The sequence below is a fragment of the Microplitis mediator genome, chromosome 10 (assembly GCF_029852145.1).
Source record: "Microplitis mediator isolate UGA2020A chromosome 10, iyMicMedi2.1, whole genome shotgun sequence".
Classification (NCBI taxonomy): Eukaryota; Metazoa; Arthropoda; class Insecta; order Hymenoptera; family Braconidae; genus Microplitis; species Microplitis mediator.
The window spans coordinates 8,658,690-8,684,698 of NC_079978.1; the positions used below are offsets into that span (position 1 = coordinate 8,658,690).

The following is a 26,009-nucleotide window of genomic DNA, read 5'->3' on the forward strand; positions in this document are numbered from 1 at the left end:
TATAAGTAACTTTTGTCGTATTTGTTATAGTTAATGAGATATTTCGATTTTAAAAAGAAAAAAAAAATGTTTTTCTTCAATTGTTATAAATAATTGCAAAAAAATTATATAAATAATTAAGTTAGAGCTTTAGCTTGATTATAAATTTGTTGAGTAGCTAATTTTGAAAAAATAAAGTCTGGATGAATTTGTTGTATCTGCAATAGTTTATAAGTAATATATAACAGGGATTTTATTTAATTAATTTTATTTTAAAATATTTGAATTTGAATTTTATTCGACTGCGCTCTCGGCCCACGCATCACCGTTGCCCCCACGCCGTTAGAGATCGATAATATAAAACTCTAACTGATTGGTTGACACGTTTGGCCGTGTGACGAATGGGTACTCTATGGGGCCCCGAGTCCCGCCATTTCTAGAGATAAAAATTTATTTGAAATTTGGATGATACGAGCCTGAGATGGAATCAAGAGTGGGGATGCCGGCTTCGCAGCACACCGAGACGCACTCGAGCCTCACTCACTGCCTGGTGCTACTATTAATCAGACGCATCCAAAAAAAAATAAAGGAATAAAATATTGTAAAACTTGCCACTATCAGCACAATATAACAAAGAAAATATATATATTTACGGTGAGTCGTGAGACCCCGTAGCAGTTAATAAAAGTAATTAAAAGTGAGTCATCTATAAATAAAAACATCAAAAAATTAAAATTTAACGGCGAGTTGAAAAGACCCCGTGTCGGACATCAAAACGGTGAGTCTATATTTGACCCCGGATACATTTGTCTCGAAGTCCACGATTGTTGTGACTTTTGTCGAGATCTTTTTTTTATAACAACTAAAATTACGCTGAGTTTAGCAACCGCGTAATTAATTAAGGACAATTATTTAAAACTGCAGCTGGAAAAGATCCGACAAACATCAGCGACTGGCATCAGGAAGTACGAGCGGCGTCCTTTCATCTCATGGCGTCATCATCGACTCCTGGAACTTCTTCGGTAATTGTGGAAAACATCCTGGTTAATTAATTAATTATTACTTACTAATTTTATTATAAAATATTAATTGAGAAAATCGTATATTATACGTATAAGTTAGGGATAAAATTTATCGTTTTCGCGGCGTGGGTTCGAGAGTATTCGGTCGCCATTTTGTTTAAGTTTCTGGGTTGTCTTTGTTAGGTAGCGTCAGATTAATTAATTAATTCAGTCGAGTCTAGCGACCACTGATTAATTAATTAATAATTAAAATTCTCGAAATTTAAATTACATTTAATTTAGCAGGTATTCTCTTAGAGATACTGAGTCCCACGGACCGTTCTCTAGGAGGTGCTGAAATTTAGTTTAGTAGAAATTATTAAACATCGTGACCTTGGTGCTGAGTCTTACCGACCGCATCACTGGAAACTTTAAGAAAATCAAAACCCAGAACTTAGGTGATATTAAATTTTATAGTTACGAATATATTGTATGTGTGTGTGTGATCTGGTATTAAAATTTTCCTCGCCAGCAAATTATTAAAAATAAAGGAAGTGACAATGATTATAGAGATTTAAGAAACTTATATGAAAATTATTAAAATTATAAACACGTTAAAATTGTCGGGAAAACTTAAAGTTTTATTGTTGTTAAAGAGAATTAATATTAAGTAAAAAGCATATCTGTTTGCCACCATATTTGTTATAAATAAATTTGGATATATTTTATATAATTTATTGAAATAATTATTCTCGATTGACTAATGATGTTGAGTCTGACGACCACTCATTAAGTGATTGATTAAATTCAAAATAAGAACCTAACTCTGCAGCTGTGTGGTCCAGCCTGGATAAGGAGATTTTCGGACTCATCCTCGAGATTTCTTTTGCTCTCTGCTTTGTTTTGCCTTGCACACGATACTGAGAGATCGTGCAATTTTACTCTCAGTGGCGCCCTTAGAACTTTTTGAGTTCAAAAGGTGTCCAAATTGTGACCTCGTAAGCCTCGTCGTCAAGACCACGGAAGTCGAGGGGTACCCGGTTATATTTGGCGCCCAACGTAATAATTTCCTTATCATGCAGAGTTAAATTTTTAGTAAATTCAAAAGTAGAGTCTTAGCTAATTAAAATTAAATTCAGTAAAATCAAAATCAAAATTTTTTTTTTTTTTCCCTTTATTACAAAAAATTTGCTGGTGAGTGAGTGAGAAAAGTTAGGAAAGAAAAAAAAAAAAAAAAAAAATATACAAATAAATAGAAATAAAACAAACATTTTAACGCGAGAAAAATAGCGTCGTATAAAATACGTGAAGGCAGTCGAGTCAACAATTTTAGCCTGATGGTACGGTACTGATTGTTTGCGTAGCAACAGTAGACACAAAATAACAGAATAAGACAAAAACATTTCAATAACACTAAAGTACAAAAGACTTGAGTTTATAATCAGAATCAGTCAAAAATATAAACAAAGTATTAAAGAAAGTTACAAGGGATTAAAAATTAACGTAAAGATAAACAAATTAAATTAAATTAATCCTTAGTAAATATTTTACACTTGTATTGTCCATAATTAAATCCTATTCCGGTTTAATTTGCAATAATATTTGGTATATAAAATGTCAAAGCTAAAATCGGGTAAAGGGGTTTTAACGCGATCACAAAATACAGGGGACGAATTGTTGAATTTAGAGTCACCGGACCCAACGGGAGGTAGTAAATTAATCCATACGCCCCCGGGAAATACATCGGGATTCCGGACTCCCACAGAACAGACGGGAAACGACACTATTTACAAGACACCCATAGACTCTTCGTCAAAGGTATCATTACCTAAAGTCCCTCCACTAAATATCCAAGATCCTTCACTCGAGAATAATGCACAAACTCAATCCTGGTTTAATGCAGGAGCTAGCAACGCTTTTACTCCTGGCCTTGCTCCAGTGTTAGCTCGTGTTGACGCTAGGATTGATAATCTAACAGCACAATTACGTACACAGGGTGAAATGAGTAACGTACACGTGGACGCGATAAATCGGTTAACTGACGCGGTGAACCAGTTATTTTTACGCGAAACGACTTGCAACAAACATCCACAGAATAGTAATGAACAAGCAGAACAAAGTCAAACGGTATCAGTTGTCAGAACTGTCGACCCTGCAGGTCTCAGTCTTGGTGGGGGGGAGACAGTGCATGCTGCACTAGATAATATTCCGGCATTAGTAAACAATACATTACCGTCTAATGCAAATCACGTAGATTCACGTATAAATCCACCGGGGAATTCAAATTCTTTGGCGCGAACAAACGAACGTAGATGGAAGGACATTCTGGATCACTTGAAAATGTGGCCATTACGTTTTCCTTCTCAAGATTCATCAGCTAATGAGTTTATCTCAACAGCTGAAGCACATGCTACACGGGAAGGGTGGTCTGACGATGAATTATTACGCGTTATGGGGTACTTATTACAAGATAGAGCCGCGAAATGGTTTGACGTGAATTTTACGCGCTGGAACTCATATAGACAATTTAAACTTGAGTTTGTAAGAACGTTTGGCTCTACTAAGACTGACCATCAGATCTTAGTAGAGCTGGGTCAAATGAGACCAAATACTGGGGAGAAAATGTCTGAATTCGCGTTCAGAATGCAGGCAAAATACCAAACTATGAACATACCTCCTTCTGAGAATGAACAGGTCTCTTGCATCAGGAATCATTTAAATTCTGAAGTCAGGAACCTGGTGTTTGCTAGACACGTGGACAATTACGAAGACCTGTTGGCTGCAATACATGAAGCTACTCAGACATTAGAGGAGGGGAGTCGCGTATTTGGGAAAGACAAAACAGTAGAAGAGCCTAAAATTTTTAAAAACCGGGAAAAATCGCGATTTTCTGCGCTTCAGAGTCTGCGAGGTACGGAATTTTATCTTGAATCGGATCGCGGTCGTCAGCCGTTAGTTATTGAGGAAATTAAAGAGGGTAAGGGCGGTGAACATATCATCTGCGCTTCAGCAGGTGTCTCAACTGTTACTTCCGGTCAATACGGTCAAAGAAGTGATCAATATCGTCCACGTTATAGCACACAATTTCAAGGTCAACAAAGTACACAACCTCAATATCCTCAAACTCATAGATCCTACCCTCCTCGGACGCAAAATTATTCTGGTAGACAAGGTTTTATAAATAACAACTCCAATCAGTTCTCCCAACGAAACCAGACAAACCCTTCCCAGTCTAACAACAATTATATACCTTGGCTACCTAATGCTCCTAGAAATAACCGACCCTGCTATAATTGCGGTGAGTCTGGTCATACCTTCGATACATGTACTAATCCTAGACGTGATGTCTGTAATTATTGTAACATGGTGGGACATACGAGACAGACATGTAGACGTTTACAACAACTCCCAAATCAGTGTGCTCTTCCAGCACCTAATACTGAGCAAAATAAAACTGACAGAGTAGATAGAAAAAACGAATAAGGCCGGATCACCTATCTCCAGTGATTCTGAGCCGAACTCGTAGGAATTTGGAGAATGAAACAAACAAAATTACTGAAAATAAATTAATGGACAATACAAGTGTGAATAAAATAGTGAATTTAATCGATATAGAAAATACGGATTTTATGAGTCAAAATAATTTAAATGTATATACGGGTTTCGAATTAGGTAATAAGGAAAATTTTAATAAAGAAAGTGAAGATTTAAAAATTGAAAATAGATCTAAGGTCGAATTAAATGATAATAATAGGAATAAAAATGATAATGGAAATTTTGGGAAAAACATTTCGGATCCAGGGGATTCAGAAATGGAGTCGGTAAATAATTTAAAAGGTTTACAAAATAATATAGTTTTTTATGGTAATAAAGAAAATAAATTAAAGGAAGGTAATAAAATTAAAATTGGTCAAAGAATAAGAGTCCTGGGGACTAAAACAAAAAATTTAATTACGGGATTATTAATTAAAATATTGATTATTGTGGGATTCGTGTTGAGAGTCGGTAGGGACTTACACGAGAAATTTAAATTTAAAAATTTTGGTATGGATAATTTTAAAAAAGCGGTTGAGAAATTTAAATTTAAAAATTTTGGTATGGATATTTTTAAAAGAGTCGTGGTTAATATAAAATTAAAAAATTTTGGTATGGATCTCTTTAATAGAGCGGGTGATAAAATAAAGTTTAAACATTTGAAGAAAGATCTCTTTAAAAGAGCGAAGGGTAGAATAAATAAATTAAAAAATAGAATTATGAGGATGGAAAATTATAAAATAGGAAAGGATAACTGTCCAGGGGACAAATATGGGGAAAATTATTTAGAAAATAAAATAGGATTTAAATTAATTAGAGGACCCGTATATAAAGATTTAAAAGATATTTATCTAAATAAAGATTTTATTACTAATGATAATTATGATTATAAAGAATATATTGATTTTAATAATGAAGTTGACGCAGTGTACTCGTTGGGAACTGTAGATTTAATAACGGGGTCCGCGAGTAACGAAGTGGAGTCAGAAGCATTCGAACTTACTGACTGTAAAATAAATAATAATTTTTATGGAACAGATATAAATAAATTAAGTTCATTAATCAATTCTATTATAAATAATGGTGAGGTAATTGTAAATGATCAGACAAATCAGGCACTAACATATTTAATTTCAATTTTAGAAAATAATTCTTGCAATAATGATCAACTTCTGATTACTGACATTGGTCCAGAAGATGATCTGGAACCATCTCAAGTAAATGTTGAAAATACACCATATATCTGTGGGTTACAACCTTTAGATACTGAGGAAACTGATTATGAAGACGAAGGAGACGAGTGGGAGGAAGAACTTGATCCTGACGTTAGTTCTGATGATGCTGTTGAGTCTAGCGACCACAGGTCATCGAATAGCGGATCAGGGCTGAGTTCAGATACTCCACTCGCTTCTCCTACGGCTCGTTCTTCATTTTTACCAAATATATTACGCAATATTACTCTGCCTTCACGTATCGCGTATCGTTTAGCGTCACGAAAAACATTTATACCCGGAACTGGACCTAAACCTCCTATAATTACTGCGCGTATTCCTGTATCCGTGTGGATATTTGGTGTTCAGCTTAACGGGATTATAGATACTGGTAGTGAACGGTCTTATATAAGTTCGTCCGTATATAACCGTATCAGCGATTATAAATCGGGAGAAGTTCAGGTAGATGACACTAAACGTCGTGGTGTTCTTTTGGCTAATCATACGTTGTGTAAGACAGAAGGTGGTGCGCCATTTATTATTCAAGTTGGCGATATCGCTGGTGAACAGTATCTCAGTATACTAGAAAGTCTCAGTCATTCGGTGGTACTAGGTATGGACTTTGCTCTCCAGTTCGGTATTCAGATCGATTGTAAATCTCGTACTTGGAAATTTGACGCAAGTATGGAACGTCATCCTTTTGAAATTTTATCTTGTCGAGAGTCCAAAAATCAGTGTTTGGGGTTGACATCTGTTCAGAGTGATGACCTTAAGACATTTATTTCAGCTGAGCTTGAGAAATTTAAATCTCTACCTAATCATGGGCTGATTGATCTAGTTAAGCATGAGATAGTACTACAACCTGAGGCGAAACCTGTACGGATTCGTCCGTATAGGCGGAGTCCGGTGGTAGCTGCTGAACTTAACAAACAGATCGATGAGTTACTGGAAAAGGGTTACATTCGGTACAGTAATAGTTGTTGGTCGTGTTCTCCAATTATGGTACCTAAACCAAATAATCAATGGCGCTTGTGTATTGATTATCGTCCGGTAAATAAAATCACGATTCCTCCAGCGCATCCGCTTCCAAATATGCTTAGAATATTAAGTGCACTCCACAAGGCGGTATATATAAGCACTATGGATCTTCGAGAAGCGTTTCATCAAATCCTCATGGCGGAAAATTCGATTTCGTATACTGCTTTCTCCGTTGAAGGGAAAGGTCAGTTTGAGTGGGTCCGTATGCCATATGGGTTGGCTGGTGCTCCGAGTACGTTCCAAAAGGCGATGGACATTTTACGAGAGCGGTTCATCAAGTTGTTGGAGCTGCGAAATTTACCTCGGTATTGGGCTGACAAGGTCTTTGCATATCTTGACGATTGGGTGATCATAAGCGAGACTTATGAAGAACATAAACGGATTTTGTCTCTTGTTTTTGAAATTTTCAGGGAAGCTGGTCTGTTAATTAATCCAGACAAATGTAAATTTGCGAGATCTGAAGTAAAGTTCCTGGGATTCATAGTCGATCAAGATGGTCTAAGACCAGATCCCGAGAAAATCGCTCCAATAATTAAATATCCGCGTCCAACTAATCGCAAACAGGTTCGTAGTTTCTGTGGTTTGGTGAACTGGTATCACAGACATCTTCAAAATGTCGCAAAGGTCCAAGGTCCACTTAATAAACTGTGTGGTGCGACTGCTGAGTGGAAATGGGGTGAAAATGAAGAGGAAGCGTTTGTTTCTTTAAAGCAGGCGTTAATTGATGCTAAACCTTTATCGATTCCTAAAATTGGTCTCCCTTATTATTTATACACCGATGCCTGCGATACTGGACTCGGTGCTTTCCTTGTCCAACGAGATCCAGAGAATGGGAACGAGTATCTGATTATTTGTTGCAGTCGACCTCTGCGTGGTGCTGAGACCAGATATACTACAACAGAAAAGGAGTGTCTGGCGGTTGTCTGGGCAGTACGAAAACTTCGTTGTTATTTGGAGGGTGCTCCATTTACTGTAGTTACAGATCATTCTTCTCTTCGCTGGTTACATTCCTTGAAAGATCCAAATGGTCGGTTGGCAAGGTGGGCGATGGAATTATTATCGCATCAGATAAAAATTGAGCATAGAAAAGGTACTGAGAACGAGGGTCCAGATGCTTTGTCCAGGATGTATGAAGATCATGATCCTGTTGATTGGTTGGAGGTCAAGCGGAATTTGGGGAGTTCTGAAAATGATTGTTTACATATTCAAGTGCGAAATTGGTATGACGTTAAGAAAAATAATGTCATGAAATATCCTGAAAATTATACGGAGTGGCGTGTTCTTGATGATCGTCTCGAGTATTTTAGACCCGATCCTCTGAAAGTAATAGTGGGTGATGAAAATGCTTGGAAAGTCGTGGTTAGGGAGTCTGAGGTGTCTGATTTACTTAAAACAAATCATGAGAATCCGGATGCTGCTCATGTGGGACGGGAGAAAATGTATGAACGGTTAAAAATAAAATATTATTGGCCGGGAATGTATAGAGACGTGACTGAGTACGTGAATGAATGTGACATTTGTAAAAAAGTAAAATATAAGCAGACTTCGTCACATGCTCCAATGCAAACGCGTCAGCCGATCTCTCCATGGGCGGTAGTAGCAGCTGATGTTACGGGACCGTTTCCTAGGTCAAAGGGTGGTTATAAATACGTTCTGATTGTCCAGGATCTCTATACTCGGTTCATTGAAATTTTTCCTCTGCGTAAACAAGGTGGAAAGAGTGTTTTGGAGTCGTTCAAGGATGCTTTTGCTCACTGGGGATATCCATTGTTCATGGTTACAGATAATGGTCGTGAGTTTATCAATCACCAAGTTCGTGATTACTTGAGTTCGGTGGGTGTAAAGATGTCAACTTTGGCGATAGCTCATCCTCAAGGAAATCCTGTTGAGAGGATAAATCGTACTCTTAAACCGATGATACGTGCCTACATTGAAAAGGATCAATCGGAGTGGGATCAACATCTTGGCGAGTTTCAATTGGCCTATAATAGTGCGTATCATGCATCCCTTAAATTGTCACCTTATTATCTCGTATATGGTCGTGAGCCTCGGCTCTCTGGTAAAATTTCTGAATTGGAACTTGATGATATTGATGAGAGTAGTCTGAACTGGAGACATCGTCTAGATAAACTAGATCAGCTGAGACACAAAGTTGAAGATATTATGCGTAAGGAAAGCGAACGACAAGCCGGTTACTATAATAAAACTGCTCGGGATGTCCCTAAACTTCAAGTTGGAGATAAAGTATTTTATCCCAACCGTAAGCTAAGCAAGAAATCAGATAAATATAGTAGGACATTAGATTATAAATATTTAGGTCCAGCGATAGTTAGTAAAGTAATTAGTCCAATAATTGTTGAGTTGAAAGATGCGTCGGGTAAAAGTCTTGGTAAACATTACGTGCCTGATTTAAAGACTCGTACGAGTCCACGTAATAAAATCAATGCGATTTAAATTATAGGACAGGTCGGAACGAGAGGAAGCGGAGAATTTGAAGGTGTTGGGAGCGGTAGGACCAAACCACACGCGTAATCGCAAAAGAAAATTAAGAAGATGGTTGTTGGAGACCGCGATTGAACTTGGCGAGCGACCAGCGCCTCCTGTAAAGAGAAGAAAATTGCGTTCGGCGGTTGTTGTCCCCACAAGTTCTACTTTGACATCCTCAACCGTGTCTGTCCTTGAACCAAGTCCCCTAGTTGAGTCCAATCCTCCTGCTGATCCTAAGGAGCAAGATGTTCCTACAGAAGCTTCTATAAACCTAGAACCATCAAACTCTGATACCGATTGGTCATTGATAAATGATTTGGCAGCCGTTAGTATTTGGGATGGTATAGCTAAACCCTATATTTCTGACGATCCTTACGAGTTTTATGATCCAGCTAAGGATCGCGTTAGTAAGAAAAAACGTCGTAAAGATCGTAAGAGGATGGAACCTGTCTGGGAGTTGATGGAGGAGTTTCGTCCGGAAGAACCGGAGCCTTTTTTTCTTTCATACGTGGCTCGTTCACCTGGTTTGTCACATGACCTAATTCCACCAGAACAACCTGACCTCCTTCGTGCCAAACCACCTTCTAACTTGTTATCCGACTATAAGATCCCCAAGATCAACCGTTTCCGGTTACCATCTTCAGTAATATCTCATACTGAGTTAAAAGATGAAAAATGTTGTGATGGAGACACTAAGATTCATTGAGCTCAAGCTGTTGAGCTGAGTTTAACAACCGCCTGCAGTTTGGCTCAATAATCCCCTAATAATTTAAAATGCGTCGCGATGCTGGTCGTCGGCTTAGATGCGCCTAGTCAGGGAACATAAATTCTAGTGTTCGAATTTCGTAGACTGTCAGAACTAAGTTCTAACAATATAATTTGATAACTTTTGTAAACATAACGTTCATTAAAATTTAACCATCTCATTAAATCTGTTTTCGGATAAATTTAATCGTTACCTCACTCACTCATTCTTTCAGCCATAGATATTGGAGCAGTTTGAGTTGCTGATCACAGTTGCAGATTTTTTTATTAGTGATAATTAATTTTAATTTGAAAAATTTTATTTTAGAACGAGGTGTGGACAACGGATATGTTTGTGGTACGAGCGCGAGTCTGGCGGGGGGGAGTATAACAGGGATTTTATTTAATTAATTTTATTTTAAAATATTTGAATTTGAATTTTATTCGACTGCGCTCTCGGCCCACGCATCACCGTTGCCCCCACGCCGTTAGAGATCGATAATATAAAACTCTAACTGATTGGTTGACACGTTTGGCCGTGTGACGAATGGGTACTCTATGGGGCCCCGAGTCCCGCCATTTCTAGAGATAAAAATTTATTTGAAATTTGGATGATACGAGCCTGAGATGGAATCAAGAGTGGGGATGCCGGCTTCGCAGCACACCGAGACGCACTCGAGCCTCACTCACTGCCTGGTGCTACTATTAATCAGACGCATCCAAAAAAAAATAAAGGAATAAAATATTGTAAAACTTGCCACTATCAGCACAATATAACAAAGAAAATATATATATTTACGGTGAGTCGTGAGACCCCGTAGCAGTTAATAAAAGTAATTAAAAGTGAGTCATCTATAAATAAAAACATCAAAAAATTAAAATTTAACGGCGAGTTGAAAAGACCCCGTGTCGGACATCAAAACGGTGAGTCTATATTTGACCCCGGATACATTTGTCTCGAAGTCCACGATTGTTGTGACTTTTGTCGAGATCTTTTTTTTATAACAACTAAAATTACGCTGAGTTTAGCAACCGCGTAATTAATTAAGGACAATTATTTAAAACTGCAGCTGGAAAAGATCCGACAAACATCAGCGACTGGCATCAGGAAGTACGAGCGGCGTCCTTTCATCTCATGGCGTCATCATCGACTCCTGGAACTTCTTCGGTAATTGTGGAAAACATCCTGGTTAATTAATTAATTATTACTTACTAATTTTATTATAAAATATTAATTGAGAAAATCGTATATTATACGTATAAGTTAGGGATAAAATTTATCGTTTTCGCGGCGTGGGTTCGAGAGTATTCGGTCGCCATTTTGTTTAAGTTTCTGGGTTGTCTTTGTTAGGTAGCGTCAGATTAATTAATTAATTCAGTCGAGTCTAGCGACCACTGATTAATTAATTAATAATTAAAATTCTCGAAATTTAAATTACATTTAATTTAGCAGGTATTCTCTTAGAGATACTGAGTCCCACGGACCGTTCTCTAGGAGGTGCTGAAATTTAGTTTAGTAGAAATTATTAAACATCGTGACCTTGGTGCTGAGTCTTACCGACCGCATCACTGGAAACTTTAAGAAAATCAAAACCCAGAACTTAGGTGATATTAAATTTTATAGTTACGAATATATTGTATGTGTGTGTGTGATCTGGTATTAAAATTTTCCTCGCCAGCAAATTATTAAAAATAAAGGAAGTGACAATGATTATAGAGATTTAAGAAACTTATATGAAAATTATTAAAATTATAAACACGTTAAAATTGTCGGGAAAACTTAAAGTTTTATTGTTGTTAAAGAGAATTAATATTAAGTAAAAAGCATATCTGTTTGCCACCATATTTGTTATAAATAAATTTGGATATATTTTATATAATTTATTGAAATAATTATTCTCGATTGACTAATGATGTTGAGTCTGACGACCACTCATTAAGTGATTGATTAAATTCAAAATAAGAACCTAACTCTGCAGCTGTGTGGTCCAGCCTGGATAAGGAGATTTTCGGACTCATCCTCGAGATTTCTTTTGCTCTCTGCTTTGTTTTGCCTTGCACACGATACTGAGAGATCGTGCAATTTTACTCTCAGTGGCGCCCTTAGAACTTTTTGAGTTCAAAAGGTGTCCAAATTGTGACCTCGTAAGCCTCGTCGTCAAGACCACGGAAGTCGAGGGGTACCCGGTTATAAATATTAATAATAAATAAAGAAAAGCAGGCGCGAAAGGTAAGTTTGAGTATACGAAGGAACTTAAAATTAAATAAAAAATCGAAAAATCAATTTTTTTACAAAAGCTGATACTGGGCTGTTTTTGTTGTATTTTTTAGAGTAATAAAAAAAAATATAAATAAAAAATCCAATTGTTTATAACAAATTGTTTATTGTGTAAACAATTAAAATTTGAATAAAAATAAAAAATTTTTTTCAGACATCGAAGAGCAAGATGAATAATGATTTTAGAAAAAAAAATGGTTCCTTAATTTTCATGACAAAGGTAAAAAAAATTAGTTAATTAACAAAGGCGTTTTTAAGTAATAAAAAAATTTTTTTAAGAAACAGTTTTTTATTTTTAAATCATAATTTTTATCAAAGATTATGTTAAGAAAGAAAATTTTTTGATTATCTTATAAACAACGCATTTGGTTTTAACAATTTTTTGAACAATATGGGATAAAAATGATTAAAAATCATTTTTAAGTAGCTCACGTTCATAAGAAAACGGACCAATAGCAAAATTATGAAAAAAATATTTTTTTCAATGTTTAATCGAGGTTGATAATTTTTGACTTAAGTAAATTGTTAATAACAAAGTGAAAATTAACAATTTTTAAATTTTTCCAACGGGATTCTATTCTATAGCCTTTGTAAAATAGCTCCATGGAAGGAAAAAAATCCAAAATTAATAGTTTAACAATTATCGCACTTTCAATGTTGATGTTCGTGCTACAAAAAATTGTTAATTAATCAATGGATAACTAATTGAAAAATCGCGATAACAATTTTTGATCGCCGGAATATTGCTCATTGATCTATCCTGTTGGTGCATGAATTTTTTTCATTTCTTAATTTTCATATTTAATAAGTTTAAATAATATTTTTTCATTGAAGGTCCGAAGTGGGCGGAGCTTACGCAAGCGAGAGTTCCCGTTTTCAGTCGTATTTTCAACCCCCCAGGAAAATTATAAATATTGGTCCTAGAGTTCGGGGAGGCCGGACTTTTTGTTAAGAAATTTCTTCCTCTTTTTGGATCTTTTTTCAAATTTCAAAAAATTTGAATACTTTTTGAGATATTCGCAAAAAAAAAAAACCCTTTTTTTTTACTAAATTGTTTATAACTTTTGTAATTTTTGCAAGCCCCACTCCAAATTTTTCAAAAAGTTTTTAGATGCGATGGCGAATCGAATGACACCTCGATCATAATTTTCCGAGGTGAATAAAAAACTTTGACCCAAAAGGCACATGTTGACTAGACTAATACTAAGTTACTGTTCACTCGAGAGACAGGAGGGACAGCAAGATCGTGGAATTTATAGAAGGAATAAGCACGTGTCACGACGAAAGTGGCCAGAACGTAGGATGTCAATGATATCATTGGGATAGGACTGTCAGTACATATCCATCACTCGCGTGAGCAGCATCAGGTACGTGCCCAGTACTTACTTAACAATTCGTGATAGTTTAGCGGTTTAAAAGTATTATTTAGTTTACTCACTATACAAATAACTACACACGGAAAATAAATTGTAGTAGTGGCAACAACAACTGGAGTTCAATTTACCACAGGCTGTAGTGTGACATGAGACAACTCCAAATTGTGATTTGATTTACTGCAATATTGTAGTTCAGCGTCAACTATCGAAACAAGTAAGATATGCCACAGCATATGCGGTATTTGTAACTCTAATTGTAGTTCAATTTACTCGATATGCGGTTACGTAAAAATAAACGGTATATAATTAAAAATTTTTATAAAATATTTTTAAAAATCACTTACTGAGTTATTTATATATTCTAAACATGGTAATTATTTGCAAGTGGTGTCCACACACGCTGGGCCATATTAAATTTATTTTTTCAATTGTTCGTTTTTTTATTGGCTTTTCAAAAAAAAAATATATCAAAAACATCAAAAAAGATAAAATAGAAATTTTATCCAAAAACATGAAAGCCAATTTTTTTTTTCAACTTTTAAAGGCAAAAAAGCTATCGAAATTTTTATTTTTTTTTTTTCACGACATTTTTTATCATAAAATCAATTATTTAATTTTCAATTAATTGTCAGATGACTATTTATGAGACGTTATAATAATCGAGTATGTATAGCAAATTAACCCCAAAATGGCGAAATAGCGGGAACTGCTCTTTCTGTAGTACTCTCAACTCCCGCCAGGAGTATTTGTTACTGCAGTGTACAGTAGAATCAACCGCAAGATATGCTGGAGCTACTGAGATCGTTCCCTTCAGTTAGCATGCAATTCCCATATCCCCACTTTTAAATGATGAGCAAGCTCTCAGTAGTCTCACTATAGGAGTAAATTCAACTTATTAACTTAGTAAAATTCGACGCATATTTAGTAACTGCTATCATTTATATGATATTTGTAACTACAAAAACATTTACTACAATCTTGTAGTAAATGATACTACAATTTATTTTCCGTGCATATTACATCAATTTTTAAATATTTTGCTTTGGTTTACATTTTCAAGACTGAACCGGTTTATGCTCAAATTTATACTCCAATCTCGAAGATAATCGAAAAGAAGTCTCTACATTAAAATTATCACCAGTTCATCTGAGGATTCAGCAACGTCTTATACGCGGTCACGAGTAGTCTGAGTCATCATTTCACCCGCCACGTTCGCAACAAGATACTGTTAAAAACAACGAAATGGAAAGTAATAACCAACCTGGACAAATAACAAAGTCTAGCCCAGATGAATGTATTTTCGTTACTGATCGTGAATCACAGATAACGTATTTAATCAACCCCTGTTATAGTGGCAGTTTTTTTCCTCGATCACTGCTACCAAAGCGATTAGGACCTAACACTGAAACTATTACCTTATCTCTTGATCTGGGTTTCGAACGTAAATTTCTCTGGGAGTTCAGGGTCACCGACGTCGATCAACCAACTCTTGATACTGATTTTATTGCTCACTACGGACTCTTTGTCAATCAGAAAAATCTCAAGCTTGAAGATCCAACAGCTAATTCATCCAGTGATCAACAAGTAGAGGAGTCAAATGAGCAACCGAGTCAACAAACTACTTCTGAAGTGGATGATAATCATGTACATATTTTTGACCAGACTTCAAATAACCAACCTGACCAAATAACAAACTCTAGCCCAGATGAATGTATTTTCGTTACTGATCGTGAATCACAGATAACGTATTTAATCAACCGCTGTTATAGTGCAGTTTTTTTCCTCGATCACTGCTACCAAAGCGTTTAGGACCTAACACTGAAACTTTTACCTTAACTCTTGATCTGGGTTTTGAACGTAAATTTCTCTGGGAGTTCGGGGTGACCGACGTCGATCAACCAACTCTTGATACTGATTTTATTGCTCACTACGGACTCTTTGTCAATCAGAAAAATCTCAAGCTCGAAGATCCAACAGCTAATTCATCCAGTGATCAACAAGTGGAGGAGTCAAATGAGCAACCGAGTCAACAAACTACTTCTGAAGTGGATGATAATCGTGTACATATTATTCACCAGACTTCAAATATGCACTACTTAGCTGATCTTGGTACTCAAGTTTCCGTGATCCCTCGATCTCAATTACCGCATCGGGAATTAATTCGTGATCCAAACCGCACTGGTCGATCGTTAAGTAACAGCGAGATTTCCACTTATGGAACCTACGAAATAGCACTAAATTGTGGCCCAAAATTCATTAATGAAATTCTTACGTATCATGCTTTTTTGTATAATTAAAAAAAAATAATTTTTTTACATTTTTCAAAATTTTTCCAACCATGTAATTTTCAATCATTTATTTAAACAAAAAAATTCACAGAATTTACATTATTTTGTATCGTCCAATTTTAATAAATAAAAAAAAAATTACATGAAAATATTGTGTTTCAATAAATTTAATTTTATTTTATTTTATAAGTTTTTTTCCTAAACGTTAATTTTTTTTTTTTAAATAATTAAATTTAATCTGTTAATTTTTCACTGTATTGAAATGAATAAGAAAAAAAATTTATAAAAAGATAATGCAACTTCCGGTAGCACTCCAGACTACACACAGTTGAATTCAGTTAATTGAATAAAGGTATTAAACAATTTTTTCGATCTAAATATATCAAATATTAACATGATTTACTTACATTTATAAAGATTTACAGTTTTATCAGTTTATTTTTTTGTAAGAAAACAGAACAGCAACTTATGGGTGTGGCAACTTCTTTGTACACGATTTTAAAACTTGTCACGTGAATTTACTATTAAAAAAAAAGACGAAATACTGAACCACTTATTGTTTACATTATGATTTTTATAAAAAGCGTATTAATTTTTTTTTATGAAATTGGAACTTTATATTTTATAAAACGATACTGTAACTAAGTATTTCGTATGGTACAAAGCGATCTTCTCTTAGCATAGCAACACACAGAAACGAAACTATTAAACTGTTCAACTGCTTCGGAGTACAGACCAAGGTTTCGACTATAAGATAAGTGGTGAACATGGACGTGGTGGGATTCATATGAAACTTTAAGATAACTGTTCATTCTAAATTAGTTATTTTTACTGTCAGATCTGTTACATATTGTGATTGATAATATAATATTATGGAATGTTCACACTTTTATATGACGAATATTAAATTTTTTAGATTGAAATTTGGGTAATTGTTGACAATAGCGACTCCACGCATTTTCCAAAGTTCCAAGTGCTCACACATCAAAGATCTATAATTAAACTTTTTCCACGTGTTCTGCTACACGGCGGAAAGAATTTTCTGTATGTATTTGTGTCTTGAACACAAGATATCTATCCAGGCCTTGTAACTAAAGTGCGCAAAATTGATAAAAAATGACACCAATTATGCTAATTTTCCAAAATAAATTTAATAAATTTTCTAATAAATACAAATAATTAATTTTATTAATACCATAAGATGGACGGTGGCGATAGAAAGGTCTAACTAAGAGTTACAAAGATTTTTTGAGCTCTTGTATAGTGAAAATTGGCATATTTCTGTTATTTCAATACACTAACGGTGTACAACAGCTCACCTAACATTTTGTTGCAAGTAGTTTGGACGGTATCCGCCTTCTTTTGCTAGTATAGTGTCTGGCTGAAGCCCGCAACACAGTTTTAAGCCGGCTCGTACTAGTAAGAGATGTAGTCTAAGGCAAGAGTGCGTTAACATAGCCTTACTGACGAGTCCGTTAACGTACTTAGGACAAAACTACAGAAATTATGGCAAATAGGCATATATCTTAAGTTTTGGTGGTTGACTTAAGAGTCAATACATAGAACAATAAGAAAAATATGTCAAATGGTGCAGTATAGCACAGAACAGAAAAATTTCAAACTAAATCTTTGAATCAAGCTAATTTTATACCTTTGTTATACACGTACAAACTATTAATGCTTAAATAACATCTAAATAAGCAAGTACATCTTTAATCCGCCGACAAATGCCAGAGAATGAAACAAGTCTCTTGGCAATTTGAATATTTTTGGATTTATGCTTGAAATAAACAGGTGCACGGAGAAAAAAATATTGTTCTCAGAAGTATACTGTATAGTTACAGTAACAATACGCTATAGTTATCTACTAGATTGTTACTGCAACGATTTACTGTATCGTTCTGACAACAATACGGTGGATAGCTCTGAGACCTATACGGTATCGTTCTGAGCCCTATCTGACGTCACGCGCGTTGCAAATTATATGAGATATTTAAAAACCTTTATCATTCATAAATAAATGATAAGCAAATAACTTTGATTAAATAAAATAATTCATAAAACTGATTTATTAGTTAGTTATAGTCTAAATAAATTTTAAATATAAATATAAATATATCTTTTAATTTTCCCAATTTATTTATTAGTAATTTAATTTTAAATTTAATATTAATTCAGATCTCATTTGTTTATTGATTATTTTTCTTCTATTTACGTATCACATTTAAATTATAAAACATCGACTATATATAATATTTAGATTTTTGGTTATGACTGTATATTTGATTACAAAAAGCATAAAAAAACACTTATCAATAAATGTATCAACATAGTTATGGAGATTCTACTCTGTTAATTTATTAATTACCCGTGGGTCCATATTTCAACATCACAATTATTTTTTACACTATTTTTTTTATTAAACGTCTGCTAGCAACAATTATACAATATTCAAAAGTTGGCGCGAAAATGGATGTTTAGTTAGGTTAGACGGTGCCGTGTGAGGTGACGACTACGGAAAGTCGTATAGGGCTCACAGCTATCTAATAGATAGTTACTGGAACGATACGGTATTGTTACCATAAGCATACGTATTGTTGTGGTAACGATCTACGAGTTACTATACTTTAGATCGTTCGAGGAGCAATATTTTTTTCTCCGTGTGGAGCCCCACTTCTATATAATTACCGAAATTTGATATTAAAGATATTAAATACAAATGATTTTAATTTTATTTTAAATTTACAATGAGAATATATTGAAATGAAACAACTTCTGTATTTAAAAAGAATTTTAATAAATTCTAAAATCACATAAACAAATAAAGTTAAAAATATAAAAAAAATATATTTGAATAGTTTAATAATCAGGTAACAAAAAAGTCTTAAAGCATACTTGTCATAACATTAATTGTTTATGAGATATAAGCATTATAAGGAATAGAAAATGCTAATTTTTATAAATAAATGCGTGTAGTTAGAGAACTATAACAGATAAACATTAGGTTAAAAATTAATAAGAAAGCTTAACTCATACTGTATAAAAACGACTTGAAGGTCGAAAACTGTATCTGCAATAATTGCAAAGTTACAGCAACTAGTTTGTTGACAAATCGAGTCAGTGCTTGGACTTCGTCGTGCTCAAGAATCCATATGATTTTTAAAAAATAAAAAAAATATTTTTTGCCATATTGTTGCAGGTTGCTGTTTTTGTACATTTTTTATGTTCTAGAAAAAAATAAAAATGAAGAAAAAAAATTGTTTATAACAAATTGTTAAATTAATAAATGACTAAATTGTTGACCAAAAAAAATTTTTTTTTTGCCATTATATATAGAAATGCAAACAATGATTTAAAAAAAAAAACGATTCCTTAATTATTCATTTAAACAATCAAAATATGAAAAAAATGATTATAAACAATAAGATATTGTTTTTAAGAAAAAAATTTTTTTTTAAAAATCATTATTTTCTTACGCTAACAATATGGTGAAAAAAAAATTTTCAAAAATATTATATTAAATTATATTATATTATATTATATTCAAAAAATATTTAATTAATCCATTTGTTTATAAAAAATTTATAAACAAATGGCATGAAAAAATTAAAAAAAAATCATATAATGCTTAACAAGAATATGAAATCAGTAATAACTTAAGATTTAAAAAAAAAAATTATTTAATATACTTTATTAAAGTTTTTAATTTTTTCGGTACTTCAAAAATTAATAACTAATGAAATAAAAATATTTTATGAAGTTTCATCATGTCATCTTGTTGAGTATGTTTATAAAAAGGGATCCAATAAACTAAATTAATTATTTAAACTTTTATACCGCCTTTTATAACAACACATACCCGTAAAAAAAATGTTAATTATCATTTGAATAACTTTTTGAAAAATGGTGATACAACTTTTATTACCGCGGAATCATATTCTGTGAAGTGTCTAGATAAGACCAGAATTTTTTCAAATTTTTTAATTAATATTTAATTGCATAAAAAAATTATTGGACGACTACGCTCGCTAGAGTGGCGGCGCGCGCATGCCGAAACTGCCGCGCGAAAGCCGATTTTCAACGTTAAATTAAAATTATAAATATTGGAGCTACAAATGGGGGAGCCGAGAACTCTTACACTCAAAGTTTCTGCTCTTTCAGAAACTTTTTTCATGATTGAGCTATCACTTATAGTTTTTGAGATTTTGCCAAAAAGCTGGACGTCTAATTTTTTAAACGGTTTATTGTTAATAACAATTGTAATTTATGTTTCCAGAAAAAAAAAAAAACGTTTTTGTCTAGACGCCATTCCGAATCGTTTAAGCCATCAACCATATTTTTAGGAGACCTGTAACTATTTTTCGCAGGTTTTCATCTCTTCGACTAGACTAATAAAAAATAATTATTATACAAGAAAAGTTTTTTGATGGTATTTTTAAAGTTAAAAAAAAAAATAAATTTGAATTTTAAATGTAACAAAGAATGAAAAGTACAATGAAACCATGTTATAATTTTATTTTCTTATGATCAACTTCTCACTAAAAGTAAGAGTATTGTGTGGGAACACGACCACTCTTACTGTCGGCTTTCCAAATGCATGTTGTTGCCAAAGTGACGTGTTATTTGTAACCCCAATTCCAGAAATCTTGACTCCTGTGAAGATGATTATAAAAAAGTATTACTATATTAAATACATCACATCAGTATCTCAGTTTGAAACTAATTGCCAGTACCAAAATAAAAATTATATCTGCTGGAGACAGGAATACTCATACGTACACACACAGACACACACACACACAAATGCAACAGGAGCTACCGCGCATAGATCTGCTGCGCCGATATACGTTTACCCATTCAACGATACTCACACACACGCTACACGCGCGCGCACGCACACTACTTGCTGTAAAAAATTACATTTGAATAAACGTGCAACATAAATTATTATTGAAGTCTTTAATTACTTAAATCGCGTAAATTGCATATCTTCCACAATCTCAACAAAAGTTTTATTTTTTTTTATTTTCAATACATGTATGCACAGAGCTAAAATATTTTTAATTTTAATTGTAATCAAATATTTGATATTTTTTTTAAATAATTATGTATGCGCCTAAAATGAATTATAAGATAAAAACATTTGATAATATTGATAGTCGTTTATTAATTCTTCCGTTTAGTAAAAAGTTAACACAGACAATAATTATTAATTTTTTTTCATCAATCAAGTATAATAGCTGTTAATTTGTTATTCATACACTCCAGTATTTTGTCAAAAACCTGTTTATCGAATATCTGTCAAGGTCAATTATATCTGAAGATTCTTTTCTCTTTTACATAATCAAAAACTAAAGTGATAATCTATAGATGTTACTCTAATTTTTAATTTTCATATTCTCAAATAGAAAGCGCGACAATCACATTAATTATCCTATAATAAAATTTAGATGAAATATATGTGAAGGCAAACTATTCGTAACGCGATTGGTCGAAAGCAAAAAAATATATACAAACGACACAAAAGTATACATTAAAATAAACATATGAAAAACGACACGCGCGCGTAACGCGTACGCTAGTTGTATTAAAAAAAGAAGTAACTTATGTTCTGACCACAGTATGGGAAGCAAAGAAACGAAACAAATCGTTCTTTCTCATACACGGCTTATATTCATATGTAATATAGTATAGCAGAGTATATCAGTGTGGTACACATATACTAAGTTACTGTTCACGCTCGAGAAAGAGGGGGGCAGCGGAGCCGCAGAGCTTATGGAATGGATAGGCGCGTGCCACTACCATCAAATTAGCATTGTCATTGTCATTACGTATCCATTATTCTCGTGAGCAGCAACAGGTGCCCGTTACTTACATAACAAATCTTGATAGCTCAGCGGTTTAAAGGTATTATCCAGTATACTTACTATACAAATAACTATATTACATAAATTTTTTAATATTTTTCTTTGATTTGTCATTTCCATGGTTGAACCGGTTTATACCGTAATTAAATTACTCCAATATCGAAGATAATCGAGAAGAAATCTCTACATCAAAATTATCACCATTTCATCTGCGGATCCAGCAACGTCTCATACACAGCCACGAGTAGTCTGAGTCATCATTCCACCCATCACGTTCGCAACAAGATACTGTTGAAAACGACGAAATGGAAAGTAATCAACAACCTGACCAAATAACAAACTCTGATCGACATGAACGTATTTTCGTTACTGATAGTGAATCACAGATAACGTACTTAATCAACCGCTATGGAAGTGGTAGTTTTTTTCCTCGATCTCTGCTACCAAAACGATTAGGACCAAACACTGAAACTATTTCCATGACTCTTGATCTGGGTTTCAAGCGGAAATTTCTCTGGGAGTTCAGGGTCGCCGACGTCGATCAACCAACTCTTGATAGCCATTTTATTGCTCACAACGGACTCGTTGTAAATCAGAAAAATCTCAAACTCGAAGGTCCAACAGCTAATTTATCCAATATACGTTATTAATCAGGTTTCAGAGATTCGGTTTTTATTCGATACTGGATTTTAAACTTCCGTAATACCTCGACCTCAATTACCGCATCGCGATTAATTCGCGATCCAAGCTGCACTATTCTATCAGTAAGTTACAGCAAGATTTCAACATATAGAACTCACGAAATGCCACTGAATTTTGGTCCGAACTCAAAATTCAACTGAAGTTACAGCGTTTCCGATGTACCTCAACCTTAAGCAATTCTCAATATGAATTTTTTACTTTACTTTAAACTACTTGTAGACTCGATTGACAAGACTATATTATACATCGTGATTCCGAGGATCCATCCAAACAAAAAATTAAACTATTTTAGAAAAGTTTCTATCAGTTTCATATCTTTGCACTTACCTTCTATATGTTTTTTTCTATTTTCTATGCAATTCAATCATATTATTTTTGTGAAAATAAACTATTACATTGCGCTCCATCATATGAATCAATATCACTTCTCATTTGAACTCATTTATTCTTATGAAATCTCTATGGGAATTCTCTAATGAGATTCTATGAGATGTTCTTAACAGGGATATTATATATCGATAAATGTTATTTAATAATTTACATATTTATACTTTACATTGTGATAGTCGTTTTTTCACTTTTATAATTACAATTAATATTTATTTTAAATTGAAACATATTTCTGTATATTGAGCAGGTTGATTTCTGACTTGTACTGAAATTAACAAATATATTTCTAAATTTAAATATTGTATTGTAATTATTATTTTAACTTTTTTCGGCTAGATAATTCTCAAAAAAATTTTATTAACAAAAAGTATTTAAATTATATATTTATACCCAAAAGAAATTTTTTTAAAACATTAAATACAAGTATATGTAGTTTTAAATCTTTAAAATCACCTTTATTTTTTTACATTTCTCAAAATGTTTCCAATCATGTAAATGACAAGCATTTATTTAAACAAAAAAATTCACAAAATTTACATTATTTTGTATTATTCTATTTTATAGAAATAAAAAAAAAACATAAAAATATTTTGTTTTAATTAATTTTATTTTATGAGTATTTTCCCTGAACATTAATTTTATTTTACAATAATTAAATTTAATCTGTTAATTTTTTACTATATTAAAAATACACAATAAAAAAAATTCGTAAACAGATGATGCAACTTTCGGTAGCACTCCAAACGCCACACAGTTTAATTCAATAAACTGAATAATGATATTAAACGATTTTTTCGAATCAAATGCGTCGAACATTTACACGATTTACTTATATTTATAAATATTATCAGTTTTATCAGTTTATTTCTTTGTAAGAAAATAGAACAGCAACTTATGGGCGTGGCAACTTCCTTGTGCACACTGATAGAAGGATTTAATACTGAGTACTAAATGGATTTAGTAACAAAATTTTTAGTCACTTATTTGGGAGAACAAAACTTTTTGTGCCCATCAATATAATTTAGTATAATTTAATAAATCATTTGTTTATCTCAACTAAATCTTATTATGGTACAATAAATATTTGTTTCCACCAACTAAATATTTGGTAATCGGTACTAAATATTTTTTTGGTAAGTTTTGTCGGTAGATGGCTTGTTTGGGATTGAAAACTACGTATGTATTTGTGGGAAATATCAGTGTAGCGTTATTTAATTTTTTAATTACATTTTTTATTACCAATGAATTAATTATTATGAACTAAAAACAACACAAAAAATGAACTGTTACCAAAATTGAAAATCATAAATACTTTTATTTATTTATTATAAATATAATTTTGGACACCTCCGGCGACGTCATGTCGGAAGTCTAAAGGCTCGCAGCAGTGTGCGAACTCATCTCGGGCACTCTCTTCGTGTGTTCCTCTTTGTTCTGAAGCCACTATGTCTCGCTGTTCTCCGCCTGAAGGACACAACCACCCACGCAGTCATGGAGTACTTATTGAAGTCTCTGAATGGAGCAAGTTACAGTCGGACCAATGTCCAAGAAGCTACAGTGCGCAATCGCAAATTAATAATGTCGACGCTCAGCGTCAAATAAATATAATTTTTTTATTATAAGGACAGAACAGGAATTTAAACTTTTAGATCTAAATAGTTTCCTGTTTAATTTTTTAAATTTTTTGTAAAGTTGTTAAGTAGTGAAATTTTATGGATTTAACAAACTTTATTGTAAATTTTACTAATTGTAACGGATTATTTTTTATCAACAGATAAATGTTATTCGCAATTTTCATCTTACCTATATGTTGTGAATTGTTTTTGGTTAGAAAATAATAAAAATTTATTTTGATGAAATAGATACGTTTTCACACGAAATCACTTAAAATTATTACACTAATTGTTAATGAATTACTCATACTTTATTTTCGTATATCTTTGTTAAAAAATAAATAATTAAATTAAAGTATTTGTTATTGCACTAGGATAAATTTTACGCTGTTCACCTACTGCTGCCATGAAAATAACATGGACCCAATACTTGAACCGGTAACGCCATCTTGTTCAAGTTTTGGGTACCGCTTTGAACATTGGGAGGTATAGTTAGACGGTAAAATTTAATATAAAAATTTTAGTTTATGTCTTTGCAAAAAATATATAGTATTTAGAAAAGACTATTTCATTGGGTGGTATAATTTTTTTTACTTAAAACGATGATATACCGTGTTTTTTAACGGATTGTTCGGCTTACGGTATAGTATCTTTTTCATGAAAAAAATAGCATCTATCGGCTATTCTCGGCATGTCAACTTTAAAGTTAAAAAATATATAATTTTTTTGAGTTATAATTGGAAAAACTCACAGTAATCAATTACTGTATTATTGAATAATTATAACATGCGCATATTACTCATAATATATATACGGATTTTGTATAACAACAATTCTAAAAGTCTGTTCAACTACTGGTCCCATTTTTAGAAGGGTTCAAGTATTAGGTACTTTACCTTATCAAACTGTACAACTGCTTCGGAGTACAGACCAAGGTTTCGAATAAGATAAGTGGTGAACATGGACGTGGTGGGATTCATATGAAACTTTAAAATAACTGTCCACTTTAATGTAGTTATGTATACTGTCAGTAAATGCATTGATAATGTAATCATGTAATATTTACACTTTTATAAAAAATATTAAATATTAGACATTAAATTTAAATTAAATATTAAATATATTAGATATAAAATCATTTTTTTGTAATTTATAATTTTAATGTTATAATTTTTTTTTTATGATAAACTTATCACTAAAAGTAAAAGTATGGTGTGAGAACACGACTACTCTTACAGTCGTCTTCTTCCAATGCATGTTGTTGCCAAGGTTACGTGTCATATGTTAGACCGATTCCAGAAATGTTGACCCCTGTGGGGATGTATGTAAAAAAGTATTACTATTATATTAAAAATATCACATCAGTACCTACAGTTCGAAACTAATTTGCCGGTACCAAAATAAAAATTATATCTGCTGGAGATAGAAATACTCATACGTACACACACACACACACACACACACACACACACGCGCGCGCGCGCGCACACGCACACACACA

At 33.1% G+C, this 26,009-nt stretch overlaps 3 protein-coding genes and 1 long non-coding RNA gene across 5 annotated transcripts in view; 3 read left to right on the forward strand and 1 right to left on the reverse strand.

Annotated features, from left to right (window-relative positions):
* LOC130675641 (uncharacterized) overlaps positions 1 to 16,625 on the reverse strand; it is a 28,737-nt gene extending 12,112 nt beyond the window's left edge. Inside the window, exon 1 of the long non-coding RNA XR_008991319.1 lies at positions 16,344 to 16,625. This is a non-coding gene — a long non-coding RNA (uncharacterized LOC130675641). The remainder of the gene's footprint in view (positions 1 to 16,343) is intronic.
* LOC130675635 (uncharacterized) lies at positions 621 to 4,463 on the forward strand. Its single transcript, XM_057481426.1, has 2 exons — positions 621 to 757; positions 904 to 4,463. Exon 2 carries the CDS (start codon positions 2,595 to 2,597, stop codon positions 4,461 to 4,463), a length of 1,869 nt encoding a protein of 622 aa, XP_057337409.1. The 5' UTR covers positions 621 to 757; positions 904 to 2,594.
* On the forward strand, positions 744 to 9,956 carry LOC130675636 (uncharacterized). Its single transcript, XM_057481427.1, has 2 exons — positions 744 to 1,001; positions 9,225 to 9,956. The coding sequence occupies exons 1-2, from the start codon at positions 969 to 971 to the stop codon at positions 9,954 to 9,956; spliced, it is 765 nt and encodes a 254-aa protein (XP_057337410.1). The 5' UTR covers positions 744 to 968.
* On the forward strand, positions 13,048 to 16,068 carry LOC130675640 (uncharacterized). Of its 2 annotated transcripts, none has more exons than XM_057481432.1 (2): positions 13,048 to 13,639; positions 14,709 to 16,068. In XM_057481432.1, exon 2 carries the CDS (start codon positions 14,891 to 14,893, stop codon positions 15,455 to 15,457), a length of 567 nt encoding a protein of 188 aa, XP_057337415.1. In that variant the 5' UTR covers positions 13,048 to 13,639; positions 14,709 to 14,890; the 3' UTR covers positions 15,458 to 16,068. The 2 variants fall into 2 exon arrangements, with proteins under 2 accessions (XP_057337415.1, XP_057337414.1); XM_057481431.1 differs by lacking the exon at positions 13,048 to 13,639 and adding an exon at positions 13,737 to 13,862.
* Positions 16,626 to 26,009: the final 9,384 nt, after the last annotated feature.